At 36.4% G+C, this 20,934-nt stretch overlaps 1 protein-coding gene across 2 annotated transcripts in view; it reads right to left on the bottom strand.

Moving 5' to 3' along the window:
• The window catches only part of WDR64 (WD repeat domain 64), a 66,145-nt gene that overhangs the window by 40,054 nt on the left and 5,157 nt on the right, over window positions 1–20,934 (bottom strand). The window contains exons 1-10 of one of the 2 annotated variants that reach the window (XM_031438546.2): window positions 20,068–20,212; window positions 17,463–17,593; window positions 16,534–16,636; window positions 13,916–14,019; window positions 11,147–11,176; window positions 9,743–9,853; window positions 8,551–8,765; window positions 3,609–3,743; window positions 2,737–2,816; window positions 834–973 (exon numbers count right to left, since the gene is read on the bottom strand). In XM_031438546.2, coding sequence (XP_031294406.1) covers window positions 834–973; window positions 2,737–2,816; window positions 3,609–3,743; window positions 8,551–8,765; window positions 9,743–9,853; window positions 11,147–11,176; window positions 13,916–14,019; window positions 16,534–16,636; window positions 17,463–17,593; window positions 20,068–20,212 — 1,194 coding nt within the window. Of the gene's footprint in view, window positions 1–833; window positions 974–2,736; window positions 2,817–3,608; window positions 3,744–8,550; window positions 8,766–9,742; window positions 9,854–11,146; window positions 11,177–13,915; window positions 14,020–16,533; window positions 16,637–17,462; window positions 17,594–20,067; window positions 20,213–20,934 lie in introns of those variants that run through there. The other variant, XM_064477207.1, reaches the window with a different exon arrangement.

The following is a 20,934-nucleotide window of genomic DNA, read 5'->3' as shown; positions in this document are numbered from 1 at the left end:
AAAAGTGGAGCCAGGTCAGCCCTAAAGGGGTTTAGGAAGAGCAGAACATTTCAGAAAGAGACCAAGGTGATGTAGAGAGAACACCCGAGAGGACAAGTAGCTTCCACTAAGGAAGACTTGGAGGGGCAGAACTGGATATTTATTAACCATCAATTAAATATTACATATAGGCATATAAAACTGAAATTACAAAAAAAAATTCACCTTCTAGTAGCAGTTAAGAATAAAGATGATATTTTTAACAAATTGGGAACGCAGGAGTTAGGTAGAAGGATTTTTTTTTAGGTATTTTTATTTTTTATTGAAATATAGTTGATTTACAGCTCAGATTTCAGCCACCTTAATGAATTTCTCTGCTCTAAAAATTGTAAGCTGATTTTATTAAATTTTTCCAGTAATCACATTATTTGCAAATATAATAATGCAGTCACCTCATTTCTAATATTCATGAATCATTTTTCCTTGTTTTATTACATTGGTTAGAACATTTAAAATACAGTATAGTAAGAGCAATGATAACAGAAATCCCTATTTTTTGTCTTTAATGATGACAGGAGGGCCAGCTTGTGTTTTTCTATTGAGGATAATGGCTCTCTTCCCAATGCTGTATTTTTCACTCATTACTTTTACTCTTGTCTTTAAACATGTTCTTTCTCATGCTGAGATCAATAGAAACAGAACAGTGAGATCATTGCCCTTTCCACATTGACAATATTTTTCTCAGTGACTATCAGCTATTTCAGTCAAAAATTGTATGTATTCTAGATTTTCCAATAGTTGACTTTAAGGGAAGGAATTGCTCTTTTTCATTTTTGTTGTTCTCTTTTTGTTACCTTTGCGGAAGAAAGGCTGATTACATGTTGGTCCTTCTCATTTGTTACGATGTCGGTGATGCTGAACGTGTGCCCCACAAGTTTCCCCACTGGCTTGGTGCTGATGCTGGGATGCCACAGCCGGAGCACTTTATCGTCTCCTGAAAGAAGGATGTAGGAGACTACTTACATTCTCAGGGATACAGGTGGTCAAAGTTTAGAGAGTCTCTCTCACCCTTAATCATATCCTTATCTTCCTTCTAGTATCAAATCACAGCCTGTTTCTTCCAGGATGCCATCCCCGATGGACTGGCTACGAGTCTAGCCTTGTTTTGGATCTGCATCTTCTTGTCAAGGCTGTTTTGTAATAGTTGTATTTCCACACTTAAATGTGAATTTCATAAATATTTTATGAGTCTTTTTCTTGACTTAACACTTCCCTACTCATTCAGGCATTAATGTATTATTTATACTTCATTTACTTCCCAGATACTGAAGGCAGCTGTTCCTTTGTTTTCACATTCTTAAATTATGCAAACATTGTAAGAATAAAGGGAATCAAAGGAAGTGGAAAGTTGCACATAATTTTTACCATTATAACAAATCAACTCTTTTCATTTTTCCATCTTTCCTTCTAGCACATACCCATGAGCACACAAAATTTCTGTGGAGTTACTATCATGGCATAGATACTATTTTCTTAATTGTTACAATCATATGGGTACATAGTAAAGGATTTAAACAATGTGGAAGGATATATTTACTGTAAAAATGTATTCTTTTCCCCTATAAAATTCTAGTTCCACTCCCTATAGATTGTCACTGTTAGCTTATTTTTCTCTCTTACAGACTCTATTTTCAGAGTTGAGAATTAACATTTTTCCATTTATATTTAAACACTTGGAAATATTTTCAGGAAATGCTTTTTTCCAACAAAGAAAGAATCACTATCACTAATTTTTATCTTTGATACACATGTAAAAATATATTATAAATGTTGCCCAAATACAAAAATCACTGTTCTAAAACGTACTTTTATCAAGAAATTACAGTGTGCTATGTTGAATGTACAAAGAGTCTAGGGAATGTAGTCTAGGTGTATATCAAGTAAGAGATAATATAGGTTTGGTTGCTTTGCCGTATACCTCAAATTAACATTGTAAGTCGATTGCATTTCAATTAAAAATAAGATTTAAAAAAAGAGATAATATACGTTGGTGAACAGCTGGCAGTTTTATGATAAAATTGGATGTATATATAAACATATATGAAAATAAACTTTTTATTAAATTTTAATTTTTAATATCAGAATTATAATAAATCATGGGTAAAAGATATAGTCAAACAATTCACAGGAGATACAATTAGCTTACATAGGAGAAAATGCTCCACAGCATTGGCTATCATATAAATTAAATTAAAACAGTGTCATTTTATACTTATTGAAACTGGTTATCAGTTATACGATTCAAACTGAATAATTCCAATAATGCAGCAGCTTGCTTGCATTTGCTTTTCACTGGCTGTGGCCAAGAAGTATCACATTTCTCAGGTATGTTCAGAACCCTAAGCCACAGGCCCACAAATCATCCTAGATAATGTTGGCCAGGATCCCTGCTGAAATAGGCATTATCACTCCTGGAGGATGAGACTGGGCTGTCCCCAGAAGAAAATCTATGACTTGTATTTTACATGAAGGAGGATTGAATAGACAACTTCCACCTGAGAAGTGTCCAGGTCTCTTAAGCTAAAAACTGTGTCTGGTGTGCATTGTGAAGGAAAAATTTATACAAATTTTTAAATTCTCTAAAAGGTTTATCCAGCAGTAAAATGCTATAACTGTATGAAAATTCTTTAACTGTGTTAATTAGGGACAGCACTGTTTGCAAAGTAGAAAATCTCTGTATAACATGAACTGTCTTACCTCCAGTGACAATCACATTCGTTTTTACACAGTAACAAAAAGCGTTTGCTCCTCTTGGCATGGAAAACTCTCTGACAGGCCTGGGAAACACAAATTAGAAGTAAAGCTTGTGTGTTTTTCTTTATAAAGCTAATTCCAACTTATAGATAGATTATATTCAAGAGGCTTATTTCTAAGTTGTTACACATCCATTTATCCACAGAAAATATTATAAGTAAAATGGTTAAATTCTCCCTGACCCACAGAATCTACTTACTCTATAACATGATATTAAGACAGCATTTGCATTGTTTCTGTTTAAAGAGAAATCCAGTCCTCAGCCCTGCAGTTGAGAAAAACTAAAATACAACAGCTGTTTTATAGTTACTATACATTAGTAAACTCTTAGTATATATCAATGTAACTATTAAATATTTAACTAGATAGAAAATAAGATTACATACTATTTAAACTCAGCTGTCTATAAGCCTCTTTGTGTATTTATTATACATGGAACATAATGGTTTTGTGTTACAAATACTCACAAGGCTACTGGCTAGTCAATTAACCTGTAAGAATGATTTTTCATGTATAAAGTTTTACGGAAGAACTATATTTGGAATATGCAAGTACACCTATATTGATTTACTTTAATAGATCACAGCAACACACAACAAATGACAGAAATTGCTGCTAGCAGGACACATCATGTTCAGATTTGTGTAACTTCAGCTGCCTCCTGAAAATCTAATTAATCTCGTCGAACAAATGGGATACTTAACACCTGATATTTCTAAAAACCAGTTTCAAAGCTCCAAGGCTGCCATGGGTTTATCAACTGGAAAATACCTGAAAGTCATAGAATGTTTATATATATAAACTATTGTACTTACAAATTATCCTCAAGTCTCTTCAAGGATTCCAAAACTAGTGAATGAGTACTGTCTAAGGAGCAGGATCCAAAGCAATTTAGGGCTGGAATATATCTAATTTTCATAACCCAGTCATTATGTAGCTTCCTTTTAACACTGGGAATTCAAAGGAAGAAAGAGAGCTTATATTAGACTCACAAACACATCATGTTGAGTTTCTATTTGGTATTTCATTTTCCCTTTAACCAAATCACAACTCTGAGCTATGGTAAAGCTGTCCTATGCATTATACCACTTTCAACTGTTGAACTGTAAGTTCATCATCCAGCATAGTTTAAATGAAAGAAGTAAAAGTTTATCATCAGATTTTGAGCTACAGAATCAGAATTAAAGGAAGAATCTAGAAGAATCCCAGTCCAGTATTGACACTATCATCCTTACCCTACTGAAAAAGTTCTGATCATCCAAATGGAGGATTGTGTTTTATGTTATTTTTTATTTTATATGAGTCAATTCAGTTTTGACTATTCATATTTCCCATGAATAGTCAAAACTGAAGAACTAAGAAGTTTGTAATCCCGGATCACCAGTGAAGCTGAGGCTAGGACAGCCATCATATTCTTTGTCAAAGGCTTGCTCATCAGTACACAGCACACTTGAGGGAGAGGCTTAGCATCAGAGTCCAAAACTTCTGCCATAAAATTCTTCTTGTCTTAACCTGGAAGAAGCCATCTTCATGGTATTTTATTTACTCATATTTTACAGTATATTTGTTTCCTTATCCACAAGTATTTATTGAGCACCCATCATATCCCAGGTACCAGGGGCATAAAGTTGATTAAGGTAAAATTCTTATCCTCAAGTTCCTTAGAGTGTAGTTGGGAAATAGACATATTCGTAACTCAAGGCAGGAAAGTTTGACAATACTGGATTAAACAGAGTGGGGAGAGAGATTTATTTTTCCATGCCAGACTGTGTTCAATTTTAGCTCTGGATACTGGCAACTTCTTTCTTTAATTTCCACAATGTTTTGCACACCAGTGCTTGCCACCTACATCACCCCCACCCCTATGCAGTCAGTGAATGAATGATGTAGATATCAACTGCAGGAAAACTTTGATGGCTCCAGAATTTAATTACCCCTTTAGCCTTAATACTTTTCATGCTGTTGGGTCTGAGGACCGCTTGGTGTAAGAAAATGCCTCAACACTCAGCCTATACATACACTTCAGTCTCGAATTTAAGTCATGTACATAATGATCAGCTGCATGATTAAATCGTCTACAAAAGAACCAATGTGAATTAGCATTCATTTAACTGTACTCAGCTTCCTCAAATTCCTCAGATCCCTAATCTCATTTCTAACATTTCTGTCTAATGGAAATAGAGATGGAACACAGGCCGTGGAATTTTCTGACAGGTGACACATATCTCAGTAAAGAGAAGATTCATGTCTCAGCATCTATTCTAAGAGCCTATCATAATTGGAATAAAGTTCTTGACAGTAGGTAGAGCAGCACATCACATATTGGGGAGGTCCTCCACCAGAGTCTAGAACTTTGGTGTAACTAAGGAATACTGCTTATATACGAATGATAGACAGTGGAGCCAGATACTTTAATTATTGTCATTCTTAGGGTTCCAGCAATGGGCTAGTCGTACTTCCGTTGTAGCAACAGATATAATGAGCTTTTAACTACATATTTTAACTCTGGGATAAAATATTTGTTATATTAGTAACAAAGTATAATCGTGTGTTATTTAAAGTTTTTTTCTTATTCTAAAAGGAAAATTTTGTACAAAATTTAGAAAGTAAAAAAACATAAAGAAGAAAATAAAAATCACCACTCTGAAGTTCAAAGAGAATCATTGTTAACATTTTGGAAACTTTATATTCTATTTATTTATTTGTTTGTTTGTTTGTTTATTTATTTATAATTTATAGCTCTTTTAAAAATATATTTGTCATCTTTTTTTTTTGGTGGGGGTAGGTAATTAGGTTTACTTATTTATTTTTAGAGGAAGTACTAGGGATTGAACCTAGAACCTTGTGTATGCTAAGCACGCACTCTACTGCTTGAGCTATACCCTGCCTCCTAGTATTTTTCTAAGAAGAACTACAAAGACACACACACACACACACACACATACAGACATCTATGTATTTTTTAAATAAAAATGGATACAAATAACACATAGAAAAATAAAAATATTTTTACTTAATATTATATAATGAACATTTTCCATATTATTAAATGTTTTTCAAAACAGTTTAATGGAGGTGTGTGGCATTCTGTAATATGGTTATACTATGTTTTGTTTTATTAAATGCCCTTGATATCTTAAATATTTTTAGGATTCTGACAAAAATATATTTTACATATAAATATATTACATATGTATGACATATTTATAAAATATGTAAATATATTTATAGAATTTACATTACACATTTACATAATATCTGTATTATTTAAATGATTACTTATTTAAATTAATCATTCTCTTGTCGGCCACACTGGTAATCATATTTTTAAATACACAGGGATCACTCGTCTCAATGTATAAATGTTTATAATGTTTATAAATTAAGGCACTTGATGCAGTTGCCTAAACTGTTTTCCAGAAAGGGATTCAACTCACACTTTCGCCACCAGCAGTATGTGAGAATGCCTATCTCACAGTGTTATACCCATTTTTAACCTTTTCTAATTTTATAGGTGAGAATTGTATCTGATTTTACACTGTATTTCTTTGATTAATAAAGATGTTATATTTAGTACAAAATTTGTTTTTCTGCTAATAAAAATAATATGTCTTACTCTAAAAAACTTCAAAAACACTACAATTATAATGCAGGCAATCGAAATCACCGATAATCACCCATCAGTTGGAGGTAACTGTTGTTAGCATTTTTTTAAACATTTTTTTATTGAGTTATAGTCATTTGACAATGTTGTGTCAAATTCCAGTGTAGAGCACAATTTTTCAGTTATACATGAACATATATATATTCATTGTCACATTTTTTTTTCGCTGTGAGCTACCACAAGATCTTGTATATATTTCCCTGCTATACAGTATAATCTTGTTTATCTATTCTACATTTTGAAATCCCAGTCTGTCCCTTCCCACCCCCCTACCCCCTGGCAACCACAAGTTTGTATTCTATGTCTATGAGTCTGTTTCTGTTTTTTATTTATGTTTTGGTTTTTTTTTTTTTTTTTTAGATTCCACATATGAGCAATCTCATATGGTATTTTTCTTTCTCTTTCTGGCTTACTTCACTTAGAATGACATTCTCCAGGAACATCCATGTTGCTGCAAATGGCATTATGTTGTCGGTTATTATGGCTGAATAGTATTTCACTGTATAACTATACCACATCTTCTTTATCCAGTCATCTGTTGATGGACATTTAAGCTGTTTCCATGTCTTGACTATTGTAAATAGTGCTGCTATGAACATTGGGGTGCAGGTGTCATCCTGAAGTAGATTTCCTTCTGGATATATGCCCAGGAGCGGGATTCCTGGGTCATATGGTAAGTCTATTCCTAGTCTTTTGAGGAATCTCCATACTGTTTTCCACAGTGGCTGTACCAAACCACATTCCCACCAGCAGTGTAGGAGGGTTCCCTTTTCTCCACAGCCTCTCCAGCATTTGTCGTTTGTGGACTTTTGAATGATGGCCATTCTGACTGGTGTGAGGTGATACCTCATTGTAGTTTTGATTTGCATTTCTCTGATAATTAGTGATATTGAGCATTTTTTTCATGTGCCTATTGATCATTTGTATTTCTTCCTTGGAGAATTGTTTGTTTAGGTCTTTTGCCCATTTTTGGATTGGATTGAGCTGCTTATATATTCTGGAGATCAAGCCTTTGTTGGTTTCATTTGCAAAAATTTTCTCCCATTCTGTAGGTTGTCGTTTTGTATTACATATGGTTTCCTTTGCTGTGCAGAAGCTTGTAAGTTTCATTAGGTCCCATTTGTTTATTCTTGCTTTTATTTCTATTGCTTGGGTACACTGCCCTAGGAGAGCATTTTTGAGATGTATGTCAGATAATGTTTTGCCTATATTTTCTTCTAGGAGGTTTATTGTATCTTGTCTTATGTTTAAGTCTTTGATCCACTTTGAGTTTATTTTTGTGTATGATGTAAGGGAGTGTTCTAGCTTCATTGATTTACATGCTGCTGTCCAGTTTTACCAACACCATTTGCTGAAGAGACTGTCTTTATTCCATTGTATGTTCTTGCCTCCTTTGTCGAAGATTAGTTGACCAAAAGTTTGTGGGTTCATTTCTGGGCTCTCTATTCTGTCCCATTGGTCCATGTCTGTTTTTGTACTGTTGTTAGCATTTTTGCCTGATGATCATTTTGAAATGTTTATTGACTATTTGTACTGTGTGTTCATGTGTGTGAACTATCTGTTCATGATCTTTGCCAATTTTTATCTTGAGGAATTATTGTTTTTTAATTGAATTCTAACACTTATTAAAGAATATTAACCCACTGTCTGTCATATTTGTAATAAATATTTATTCCAGTTTGTCATTTACTTTTAAAATGTTATCATTTGATGTTTGGGTATAGTCAGATCTATCAACCTTTTTCTCTGAATTCTATATCCATTGTTTTCATGTTTAAAATCTTCCATATTTAAGTACTAGTAAACAGTCATATGTATCTTTTACATTTTTTCATGATTTAATTTTTCATTGAACTCTTTAATTCATTCAAGTACCTATAGATTTTAATAGCCTTTAAAATAGGAATTTCAGTTGCTAATTTCAATTGTCTGTCTTTCCTATTATATTGGAAGTTCTTTGAGATAAGAAACATTTCTTTTTCAGCTTTGTATTTAAAATCTCTACCATGGGGTCTGGCACATTATTTTCACTACATAAATACTTGAACAATGTCTATATTAAAACAGTTGGACTATCCATGTAACACTCTTACCTTTTAAAGTTCTTTGCATCTAAGACCTGACTTTGTAATTTTTTTTTGTATTTTGCCTGTTTTAGTCCAAAGTCATTGCTATTTACTGTGAATTTGTTCACAAAACCACCATCATCCCCCAAGAGGATGTCATCTCGGCAGAGCTGGCCAGGCAGAGACACTACACACACACAGAGGAGGCAATGGTCCATAGGTTTTATGACAAAATAGTTTTCCTGGAAACAGAAAGCTCCCTTTAATAAGTTGTGTAACCGTAAGCCTTAATTAATAACTTATTAACCATAAGCTTCTACAAGATATCAAATATAATTTCCTGTGCTATACAGTATAAACCTGTTTATCTATTTTATATATACCAGTCAGTATCTGCAAATCTCGAACTCCCAATTTATCCCTTCCCACTCCCTTCCCCCCTGGTAACCGTAAGTTTGTTTTCTATGTCTGTGAGTCCGTTTCTGTTTTGCAAATAAGTTCGTTTTTTTTCTTTTTAGATTCCACATATGAGTAATATCATGTGGTATTTTTCTTTCTCCTATGGCTTACTTCACTTAGAATAACATTCTCCAGGTCCATCCATTCAGTAAATATTTTTAAATCGGTTAAGTAGTAACATCTCAGCTACTGAAGGGATTAACATTAACATCTGCTCCATTGGATTTTTTTTTTTTTTTTTTGCCAGAATTAGGCATTTGATTTTAGTAATTTTCTTACCAAATGAAGCTGGACTGGAGAGAAAGAATTGGATAACGTGAGCATAATCAAAAAGCTAATACTTGGATTCAGAGAAAGGTATAAAAGAAGAAAGGAACTAATCATTCTCTCTCTCAAAAACAAAACAGGGGAGGGTGTAGCTCAGCAGTAGAGTGCATGCCTAGTATGCACAAGGTCCTGGGTTCAATCCCCAGTACCTCCATTAAAATAAATAAACTTATTTACCGCCCCCCAACAAAATTAAAGAATAAATGAAAAATAAATAAAAATTTAAAAACCGAAACAAACATACACTAAATGGAAAGAACATTCCTTTTTAATTAGACTCACAGAATATTAATGCTGGACTTGATAATTTTAGTTAAACACCCCCATTTTATATATGAGGAAACTGATATTCAATAGAGAAAGTGGGTTGCTCATAAACTACCAGTATGAAAAAGACAATCCAGTTTCTCTGATTATTTCTCTTGGCACATGCCTGGCTGCTTCCTTGAGCTTTATAATCCCAGACGACAATGGTCCTTTCGGTAGTAGCAACAATTCGTTTCAGCTGAGAGAGGTAATCACATCCTGTGATCCAGGAGGTATCCTGATAGACAAACACAGAATTAGAATGCTTTGTTTTGGGATATATAGTGTTTTGTCCTGTCACAGAATGATGGTTACTAAATAGTAGATTAGTTACATTAAAAGCCCCATTTCCCCCTTATTTGCAGAGGAGCCTCACAAAGTCTCTTCTTCGATGTCTTGAGTAGAGGCTCTCATCTTTTTCCCTTTCACTCTCACCATGAGTTTCTCAGCACCATCAGCTGGAGAATGAATGACACAGCCAGAGCCTGGAGCAGTTCCCTGGAAGTGCACAGCCACTGGCCGAGCAGTCACCTTTGTGCACTGTTCATTCAGGTGAGAACACTTCTTCACAGGAACTCAGGGAGACTAGATTTAGGCACTGAAAAGCAAGTTCTCTGGCCCTGTCCTTATGCTTAGACTTTTTAGCTGGAAAAGACCTTCGTGAACATCTGATCAGTGATCAAGTTGAGGGCAATGAGTCTCCCTTGTGTCTTCCTACAGTCACCAGGTTGGCGGGGCTAGATCCGTCATGTCACTGACAATACACTGCTGAACGAGAACAATGGCTCCCGCCTGTGAGTGCCTCCTGTGCCAGAAACTGTAGCATGTGTTTCAGGCATGCCCGTGAGTCTTCTGTAAAATCGGTTAGGAATTCTGACAAGTTTTTGTTTGTTTGTTTTTCAGTTTAAGAAAAAGAGGCTCAGAGACTCCTCTGCCAGGTGCCTGGCACCCTCCTTTGAAGTTCAGTGCAGTTCAGTGCATGCAAACAGGGTAAAAGTCAATCATTCCCATCTCTCATAAAGCCACAGTGGGATTCTGAGAGTAAGTCACCATAGCTTTACATCTGCCACAAGATTACTGTTCCAATTAACAATATGGATTAAATAAATTACAAAATTGCACTCTAGTTTTTTATGCTGTTTTCAAGTTTAAAATAAAATGTTTTCAAATAATTTCCATTGGTTATTGCCTTGTTCTCACAACATGGGTTTTGTCTATTTTTTATATTCCTCAATAGTGAGTGCTTAGAAAAACAGGCAAGGCTTTTAAATGGAAGCTTCCAAGGAGTAATCAGTTTCCAAGAAATTCTCTGCAATCATATCAACTCAAAAAGCAAGAGCTGGGTCCTCTTTGCTGTTGCTCAAGGTTTAGTTTGGAGCCTAGTCAATAAAGATAAAACGTAACCTATGAAAACATCTTTTTCTCAGGGCCTATTCAGGCTCTTCATTGATTGAGATCTTGATTAGTTATGGAGGAACCATCATCATAGCCCTCAGTTTAACTTAATTAGGAATTTTTAAAAGGTACTTACTGTAATTTTGGTGCTGGTCTGAACTTTCATCTATAAAAAGAGAGAGAGACTAATGAACGCTAGTTGGCACTACAGTTTAGAATGAAAATATTGGCTCTAAGGCAACACAGTATCTCCTTGGTTTAATCTCGTTAGTCATTTCTACCTTCTTTGAGTCTCCCCTGAAAGCTCTAGCTCTGTGGAATAATGCACTGTTCGCTTTGGGCAAGTTTATGCTTCTGTGGCTTGTCTTTAAGCCTGGTCATTGTGCTCTTAGTCTTAAAACTTTACTAGGAACAAAAACTTTTTGTTCCTTCTATTTGCAAACTGCCTCACATTCTTTAGCTATTCAGAGCAACATTTGATAACAAAATCTGGAGATGCAAAATAATACTAACGGCAACAGCAAGAATGCTAAATAGGTCAATACGAAGATAGATTGATATAGAAAAAAAGCATTGCATTTGAAAGTTATCTGTCAAGTTACTGAGATTTAAGAACATTCTATCCGGTGGGCTTCCTCTTTTACTCAGTAAGTATCTACTGAAGGGATACCGTACCCTCAGTACTATGCTCATTGAGGATCATAGGTTTATCCAAGCAGAGCTAGTATATACACGAGCAGCTTTTTAATACCTTTAAGGCATGTTAATTGCTCCTAAGGTAAAGGTAAGTGTCCAAAGTATATTAACGACCTGGTTAATTTTGCATGCTCAAATGGTCTTGGGGAAAGTCTAGAAAATGATTGCCAAGTAGGACAGATCATGTGAAAAGGAAAAAAATAAATCCAGGAGATCACTAAAAGCGTCAGTTGTGGTCATTGTAGACTGTCTTTCATCTGAAGAGTTCAAAAATGCTTTTCCAACCAGGAACTTTTTTCTAGATGGGAAAAATAAAGCGCTTCAAGAAATTCCTCCTCTATTTCTCTATCTCCCTCTTTAATGGAATTCACTTCAAGTTTAAAGTTCTCTTATCCACTCTAAAAGTGTTGTAATCCTTAGAGATATTTTCTGAATTTTTAAAATCTAGCCCTTTTTTTGCAGGATATTTACAGTGTACATTACCAAGCCCTCCAGAGAGCACCCTGAAAATTTTTCAATGTATTTGTTCTACTTCAGATCAAGCCAAAACTGTGAGTATAAGATATTTTGCATTATTAATGGCTATCTTTTAATAAATCATTCCTGTGATCCTCCTTACCAAATTACTTTTCTCATAGAATGTACTATCTTATTTTTAAGGCATGCAGCATTCAAAATACTATTCATTCCTGGTGTACTAAATCTTAAAGTAATTTTTTTAGCAATCTTTTCTCTCCAATTGTATTATCTTTTAAGAAACAGATGTGAGCATCTGCATGTTTGTGAGTATACATGTGTGTACCCATACATGTGTGTGCCTATACATGTGTGTGCCTACACATGTGTACCTTTACATGTGTGAGTGAATGTGTGTGTGATACATCCCTGGATCTGTGATAATGCCATCCCACTTATTTCACATAATCCTGAACTATTTCATTCTAAAGATCATTGTTCCTTCTCACTGTTTTTCTTTAGCTACCACATTAGTTCTATTTTTGAGGAAATAGAGGTTAAAAAATGAGAAGGGAAATAATGCACCAAGAAAAAGAGCTTGAGGAAGGTTTTCATACTTAGATGAGGCAAATCCATTTTTATTTTCACAGTATTTGTTCATAAATGTAGTCACACCACCAGTTACTAAATGCTTACGATGATGTTGAGTGCTTTATATTTATTAACTCATGTAAACAGCGCAACTACCTAGGGAGGGATGTTCTCTGATCTGGATGAGGAGGAACTGGGCACCAGAGATAAAAAAAATAACAGGCACAGCTGGGCAGGAAAGCTAGTCTGCACACCTACACTCTGAACCTCCTGCTGCGCCTCTGGGTGCAGGCCAGCCTCTCCTCTAACTGAATCTGGCCGCCTATGATGTAAATCACTGAAAGGCTGAAAATTATTGTTGAAATTTTAATCATTGGTTATCATTTTAAGTATATCTATGTGTATAAAGCTTGCCTCTACTTGGAAATAAATGAATAACTCGAACTCTTTTTTGATACTGATCACCAAGCGTTTATTTTCATGGTGAAACACGATGTAGACTATATCATCATACATGCCATTAAAATCTCTCATAGTTTGAAAATAAGTCCAAAACATAAATTTAGAAAGAAATGACATTAATAATAGCAATGCCTGAAAGTGTTTCCACATTCATCATCTTGTCTGACCTTCACTGTAATCCTCTGAGGGAGAGGGGACCGATCCTATTGTCCTCATTTTATAGATGTGAAAAAAAAGACATGAAAAGATCTAAGTTGGCTCATCGAGTTCCCTACTTAACATCTAGCTAGTAAAATAGAGGGGCTAGAATTTGAGCCTTCTTTTTTTTAACTTCAAGTACAAGGTTCTTGTTAGGACCTTTCATTGTTTTGTGGGATTATGACAAAAATTACTTGACTGGTGAGTTTTTATAGTTTTATCTGAGAAATTACCAAGGATCCTCTTTTAACGGTGCTGATGCCACATGGTTCAATATGGCATCCCGAGGAGCAATGCCACATGCAATTACCAAAAATCTCGAAAATTGCTCTGGGGTTCAGCAAGCTCCTCATTTTAGGAATACTTGGTTTTGTTTTTTTGGAATAAATCAGAAATATGACTATAGTTTCAGCTGCATCTGATATAGAGGCATAATGTATAAACAAAACAGAAGAGAGAAAGGGATGAAGAAAAGAGGACGGAATCCAAGCTTTCAAATTACCTGGCCATTAAAGATTGTTATCAGTCCTTTCTGAGAAGCTGTAATTAGTAAATCCAGCTGAGGAACCTTGACAATGCCCTTGATCACATCTCGTCTTCTGCTGCCTGTCAATGGCACAATACTCACTTTCAGTCCCAGCGGCAAAGATCCTGAAAGTCACTTGTTAGTTTTGTTTAAAAAGAAAAGAAAAAGAAAACAAACAACTTTTTTTTTGCTAGAAAGGCTCTAGTTACTTAAAAAGTAAACTAAAATAAAACCATAAAAATGAGCAACTTTGCTTTTTAATTATCCTTAGAGAAACTAATCTGACCTGACAGTGCTTTCCAACTAGATGTGATACATGAATCCCCAGAGGAAAGCGAGATGCATACCCCAGCCTCCACCCCCATGTGCACATTTCACAGAATGAGTTTTCCAAACGTCTTTTAGAATCACTTCTATTTTAAGATCTTTGCATCTCAGGAATTCTTTCTTTGAACTGTCATTATGATTTATGTAGAATAAAAACCTAATACTCTCTTGGGCTTTCTAGTACAAAAGAATGAAACTACCTTAATACTATTATTAAGGTTTTTTTTTTTAACTTCATGCATTTTGAAAAAAATACTTTTTTTTTTTTGCCTGTGTACTGAATAATAAAGCCACACATATTGGGCCTCTTCCCAGGGGGGGTTTAACTCGAGTTTTTACGATTGTAAACTCTTAGAGAGGAAAAGCAAGCAATCAAATCTCATACTCCAATATTATCACCCTTATCCATATGCATTCTCAACTGAGGAAGTATTGCCCCCCAGGGGGTGCAGATTGGTTCTTGGTGGGGCGTGTGAATGAGTCTTACTCTCTTTGTGTCCAAAGCTCAGATATACCTACAGTACATAGATACACAGTATGTCAGAGGCAATTAAATGTCTAGGGGAGGAGGATAAGGAGGTTGGGAAGGCATTTGGGATGAAAGGAGCCAGAAATTAGAAAAAAAGGTTCAAAAGACTCCTTGGGGATGGTCAATAATGAAAAAAAGGCTGAGAATACCATCCTATTTGAAGCCACTATCATTCTCACTGCTTTCAATCCTTCCCCTCTAAAGACCATATTCATCGCAGAAGCCAGAATAAACATGTGAAGTGCAACCCATGTCCTGCCTCTCTGCTATCTGAACCCCTCCCATAGCTTTCTATCCCACTCAGAAGTCTTTGGAGTGGCCACAAGGCCCTAGACATCTGTCCCCGTGCCACTGTTGCCTCTCCCACCTCATCTGCTACTACTCTGCCCCCAGCCCACGGCACTCCCACTTGAAGTGTGTGGTTTGGTCTCATAGCTCCTCCAGGTCTTGCCCCAGCACCCTATTTAAAACCCCAACACCATGTTCCCATCTCCAAAACAACTCCCCATACCCCTGCTTTGTTTTTCTCCACAACCTGCTTCCTTTCTTATTTTTTTTTTATCACATTTAAGACCATCTGACATATTATATAATTTACTTCTTTGATTTTCTTTTATTGTCTGTCTCTCCCCATTAGAATGTAGATTCCAGGAGGTCAGGGATTTTTAGATTGTTCACTGCTGTGTCTCTGGCACTTAGAGGGTGACCTGGCCCACACAGTAGACCTTAACAAATATTCACCAAGTGAATAAATGAGCTACAGAACCCAACTGCCATCTAGAAATTTGCTTTCAAAGTTCTAACTTAGGATGCTGGCAGCATGTCTCCCTTGTTCACTGGCCACTCCTCGCTCAGAGATGATGTTTGCCGGGGGAGCGGGAAGAGCTCCCTTGCTTCCTTGCATCAACTATCTTTGATGATAGTTAGGGTGGCCAGAGGTTAGGCCCTGGTGAGGCCTGTGGCTGGGCTCAGGAAGACTCAAAGACAAGGGTCAGCTTCGTTCAGAAGGGACTGAATTAGGTTTGGGGGCTTATTTCAGAAATACCAGCTTTGACCTAAACTATTCATTTCACTTCAGAATTTGAGATGAAATGTTGGAGGACAGTGGCAGATTCCAGGGTTTGCCTTTCCTCATCCTGGGCTTCTCCCTTTCTGGAGGGAAGAAAGGAAAGAAAACCTAAAGTGCCAAGAGGAGAGAGGGAAGTGAGTTCCTGGAGCTCAGGCTCAAATTTTAAAACAAATGTGTATGTAAAGTGATGGCTTCTTAAGCTAATACTCCTCTGTGATGGACCCAAATTCACAGTTTTAGAGGTGTAGGGTTAAACCTCCATAAGATAATCAAGGGTGAGAGTGTGGGAAATAATTCTAATTTATGCAAACTTGAAAATTTAATTTTAAGAATTTGTTTAAAAAATGTATTTGGTACCGGAGTATGCATTATTGAGGTAACACTGTAGAGAGCTTTAATTTTAGATCTGAACCCCTTCAGGAAAATGTGAATTTTTCCTCTTACATTCCCTACTTAGTGTCCTTCAGAGCAATGATAATATTTCAAACTCGACTGCAAGTTTCTTTCAATACTGCATTTGAAACTGTCACTTCTCTCTCTTTGGTTATAAAGTATTGATCAAGTACATAAGACCAAAAATGGTTCTATGGAAATGTTATAGTCCCAGTATTTATTTTTGAGAAAATATTAAAACCCACATTAATTCATTTGGGAAATTTAAAGTATCACCTGAAATTACAACTCGCTGTTTTCTAGAAACAAGGAAAACCAGATTTTCTTCATCCATTTGGGAAGTAAGAGAATCTTTCTCAGAGGCGAAGTATCCAAAGATCTGAAATCCCAAACAACACGTGTAAACATGCACCGTATCTCAGAAATGGCTGTGAAGTAAGAGATTTAATGTTGGTTGAATTTGACATCTTAATTTGGATTAACGGTCAACACCTTGCTTTATAAATATCAGAAGGCAGTTTAATATATTCAACATTCCATATGCTGATGGTGCATGATTTTTGAGCAGTCATTGATTTTTCTTTCCGATGGTTAAACCAATGTACCAGGCTGGCGTCCTTGCTCAGACTGATAGTTCAATTCAGAGCTGGCACTTGTTTGGAAATCAAATCAGCCTTCTTCAGACTGAGAACCCTAACACTGAGTTTGGCCTCTCTCTCTCAAATAATTACTCCTACCCATTTCCCATAAATCTTCCTGGGCAAAATTTTTCATTCCTCTGCGGGAGAATTTTTGAATTTAAATTTTTCTGTTTTACTGTTCCAAATCCTACCCTCCAAGTATGGCATGAAAGTAAATTACTAGGAAAGACTATCCTGAAGAAGAAAGGGCTTTTTATTTGTGAATCAACTGTCAAATTATTGATTCTAAGGAATCTGAAAAATAAGACAGCGGTCTTTCAGTTGTCTTATGAAAACAGAGAAGTAAAACTCTTATAAATTAACAACACACAGTATTTCCCATAAACTCAAGACTAGCTGGTGCTTATTAGTGACTAAGCAGAATGAGCTTCTTTCTGAGGGTTGGCATTTAAATGTGCCACACGCACACTGTGGGTCTAACCCCTGGGGGAGTAACACTTTATTTATTTTGAACAAAGAAAAGTAATACCTGGATTTTATAATATAAACATGAAAAATGAGTACCTCACACCAGTCTATAGACGCTTCAGGGTTGTTGCAGAGTTTCCTGTAAAAGCATTTCACATCTTGATTTTTCACTTCTGGACCGAAGAGTTCCTGTACTGCTGCATAAAACTTGTCATAATCAGTTGCATCTGCAATCAAACAAAGCACAGGAACACTGTCAAAACATTCCAAGGACTATGTTGCATTTTTCAGCTGCTTTTTTCTATTTGCTAATCCATTTTATCATTTCAACCTATAAAAACCAGATTCTTCTAAATTTTAAAGATCTTTTCATTCATTGGGAATGTTACTGGGCTCTTGGCTAAAATATTACTTAGTCAGAAGAAAGTATTTTACTTTGGTGTTTAGTATCTCTTCCATAGCTTTTGTTTTAATTATTTCAAGAGTTATTCAGGAACACAAAGATAAGAAAGTGAATTACTTCTTTCCTATCGGGAAAACATTTTGCTAATCAGAAGTGTTTGCCAGAGTTAGTCTTGAGTGGAAGAGAGAAGTGACCAAAGAACAGTTCTTGACTGATTCTTTGACACCGTAAACACACTCGCACAAACCACGTCATGGATTGAATACTGATTCTGACAAATTTCGTGATTCGCTGGGGTCTAGCTATTGAGCCTAAAGACAAGAAAGAGTTAGACACAGAAATACATTGAGCATCTGTTATGTGTCAGAACTGAGCTAGACAGTGGATTTAGAATGGAAAACTAGGTAGACAAGACTCTTTGGGTAGTTTATATTCCAGTGGGAGAAAGAAAATCAAAAAGTGAAAAAACAAAATATCTACAGATTGTGACAGGCAAGACTAATTACTAGAGATGGGCATTAGATTAGTGGTTATCTGTATAAAAGGGCATGAGAGAACATTCTGGAATGTTAGAAATGTTCTCTGTCTTGATCTTGTTTGGGAATTACAGGTATGTTTACATGCGTCCAAATTTATTGAGTTACATGCTTAGGATTAGTGCACTTTTTGTGCTTTATTGTATGTAGGTCTTACTTCAGTAACAATATGAAAATCATTAAGTTTGGAGTGAGAGCTGTGATAAAATTATCTAGTGGTGGTGGTTCGGGGTGGACCTGAGGGAAGCCCTCTCTAAGGATGAGTTAAAAAAATAAAGCTGAGGGAAAAAAAATAAGCAAAAAGGAGTCAGTCATATGCACAGCTAGACATTTAGGCAGAGGCTAGTGAACACAAGGACACTGAGCTGGGCAAAAGCTTGTCATATTTGGGAAGGTCTGTGAAATGGAATATGATGAGTACCTTGAGGTGAGATCAGAGGTGAAGGAGGACTGAGCTAGAGTTAGAAGTAAAGTGATCACTCCGGAGGGGAGGAGGACGGAAGGAAGGATAGGTGATGATTCTGGTAATTTGGAAGTGGAGGAAAGGGAGTTTGAGAGAATTCTTGTCTTTTGACCTTGTTTTCACGTAGGATGTTGGAAGCTTGGCTGGAGGAAGTGAGATCCTACAGGGGATTTAGAAAAAGTGGCAAGGATTTGGAAAATCAGTTACACAGAGAGGTAGAACGAACTGGACTAGGGAAAAATGAAAGCTTATTGAGTAGTTTAGAAAGTCTAGCCAAGTTCTCAATCAGGTAAACATATATATACACACACACACATATATCTTAAAATGTATGAGTCAGCTCTAACACTTAGAGTAATTCAGTAACTTAGGAAGATGATTTATCTGTACCTCTCATTTTTTAACAAATAAAATGGGGATAATAGCAATAATAGTAATGTTTGTCTATTAGAATTGTTATGAAAATTAAATATATTTATTAAAGTGATTAGTAAATTCTTAACTGCTATTCAGATAACACTGGTTTGGGTTTGAACACCCAAAGTCAACATTTTCACTTATTTATGACTACACAGCCTCGCATATTAAGGGGCTGGCCATGCTGTCCCTTTAGCAGTTTTGTGGGTCCTGCTACTTTCCTTGCAAAAGCTGTATATGTCCTGTTAGTCTTTTACTCAGCTGTTAAGCCTTCCTCTTCACTACTGTCCTCAGTGCTCTGAAGCCCCTCACTGCACCGCTCCCCTTCACCCCTGACCACGGTGCTGTGCTTTCAAGTTCTGTGTTGGCATCTGCTGCTAACAGTCCTGGCAGACCACTGTTCACCGCCTTCCCCTTACCTTGGCATGCTGGAAATTATTCTAGCCTAGAGGCATGGGGAGAGGCTCAGACAGTGAATCATGGTGAGGTAGGAGCCTTTCTTCTGCTTATGAAAGTCTTGAAGATCTTGTGATACCCTTAAGGAAAGAGATGGCAGGGGCTCACATGGATTGTTATTGGTCACTACACACTACTGAGAGGCCTGGAGTAACCGGAGAGCCATCAAATGGTAGATCCCATGGAAGAACCCCTAGATGTCATTTAATCCAACCCCTCAATTTTACATTCGAGACAACTAACATTGAGAGAAATGAAAAGAGCTCCCCCAAGTCTACTTAGCCAGTCAGGGACAGTCAGAACGAGGACTCAGGCCACTCAGTCAGTATCTTTGCTATTAGCTATGTTGCTTCTCTGATTGCTTAAAACTTTTCCCAGTTCTAATCAACAGACCCAGCAGGACTGCCCTGTGAGCTACGATCTTACCTTCTTTTTGGATAAACAAGCCGGCTCTTTCATCTCTTTTCTGGGCAGCTACACGTTCAACCAATTTTTCAAACCCTTTCAAGGCTGTCCTGAAATTGCTAGTCTGAACCTCAAGGTTGGAACGCTTTTCTTCCCCGATATCCATAGGGACATAGGGAATCTTTTATTTCCGTCCAGAAATAGCAGTGCAAATTTGCTAACTTGGAAAACCTTCCAATGTCACAATGCCTCCCTGCTGCCTCAGTTTTTTGTCCGAGGTCTCATTCCTTTGATATTAAAATCCCATCCTGTGGGTAGGAGTAAGAGTTGCTACCTCTGGGATGTTAGCAGGGAGAAATACTGACTTAGGCAAACATTTCAGTAAAAATCCTGACCTCAGAATGTTGCCATGGTGCTTCTGTGGTCCTCATTGCATCATAATATCTAACATTCTCCTTCCTTCACAAGGAGATTGAGATTTCTTTCCCCGCAGATTGTGAGTGTGAGTGTGTGTGTGTACGCTGCCTGAGAAGGAAGAAAAATGGGTAAAGACCAAGTAAGAAAGCTGGGCATTACTTTCTCCCCCCTATATCTCCTTTCACCTCAGACCCTTTACCTTCCTCAAGATGCCATGGGGAGTAAAATTCACATTCATTCTTGCAGCTCTACTGGATGTGGAAGCATGAACTTCTAAAGATGAAACTGTCTTTCAGCATCTGCCCTTTCTATCATACACGTCTGTCTCTTGAGTCACAGTGCCACAGTCAGAACCAATGCCACATGTATCAGGACATAGCTGTCATACTGCTATTTCCCATTGTCATTATTTTGAGAATTCTCTTATCTTTTCTCTTGTATCTTTCTCTTCTGTGGTTTATTGCCAACATT

This window comes from Camelus dromedarius, chromosome 21 (assembly GCF_036321535.1).
Source record: "Camelus dromedarius isolate mCamDro1 chromosome 21, mCamDro1.pat, whole genome shotgun sequence".
NCBI lineage: Eukaryota > Metazoa > Chordata > Mammalia > Artiodactyla > Camelidae > Camelus > Camelus dromedarius.
This window is presented reverse-complemented; position numbering and strand designations above follow the sequence as displayed.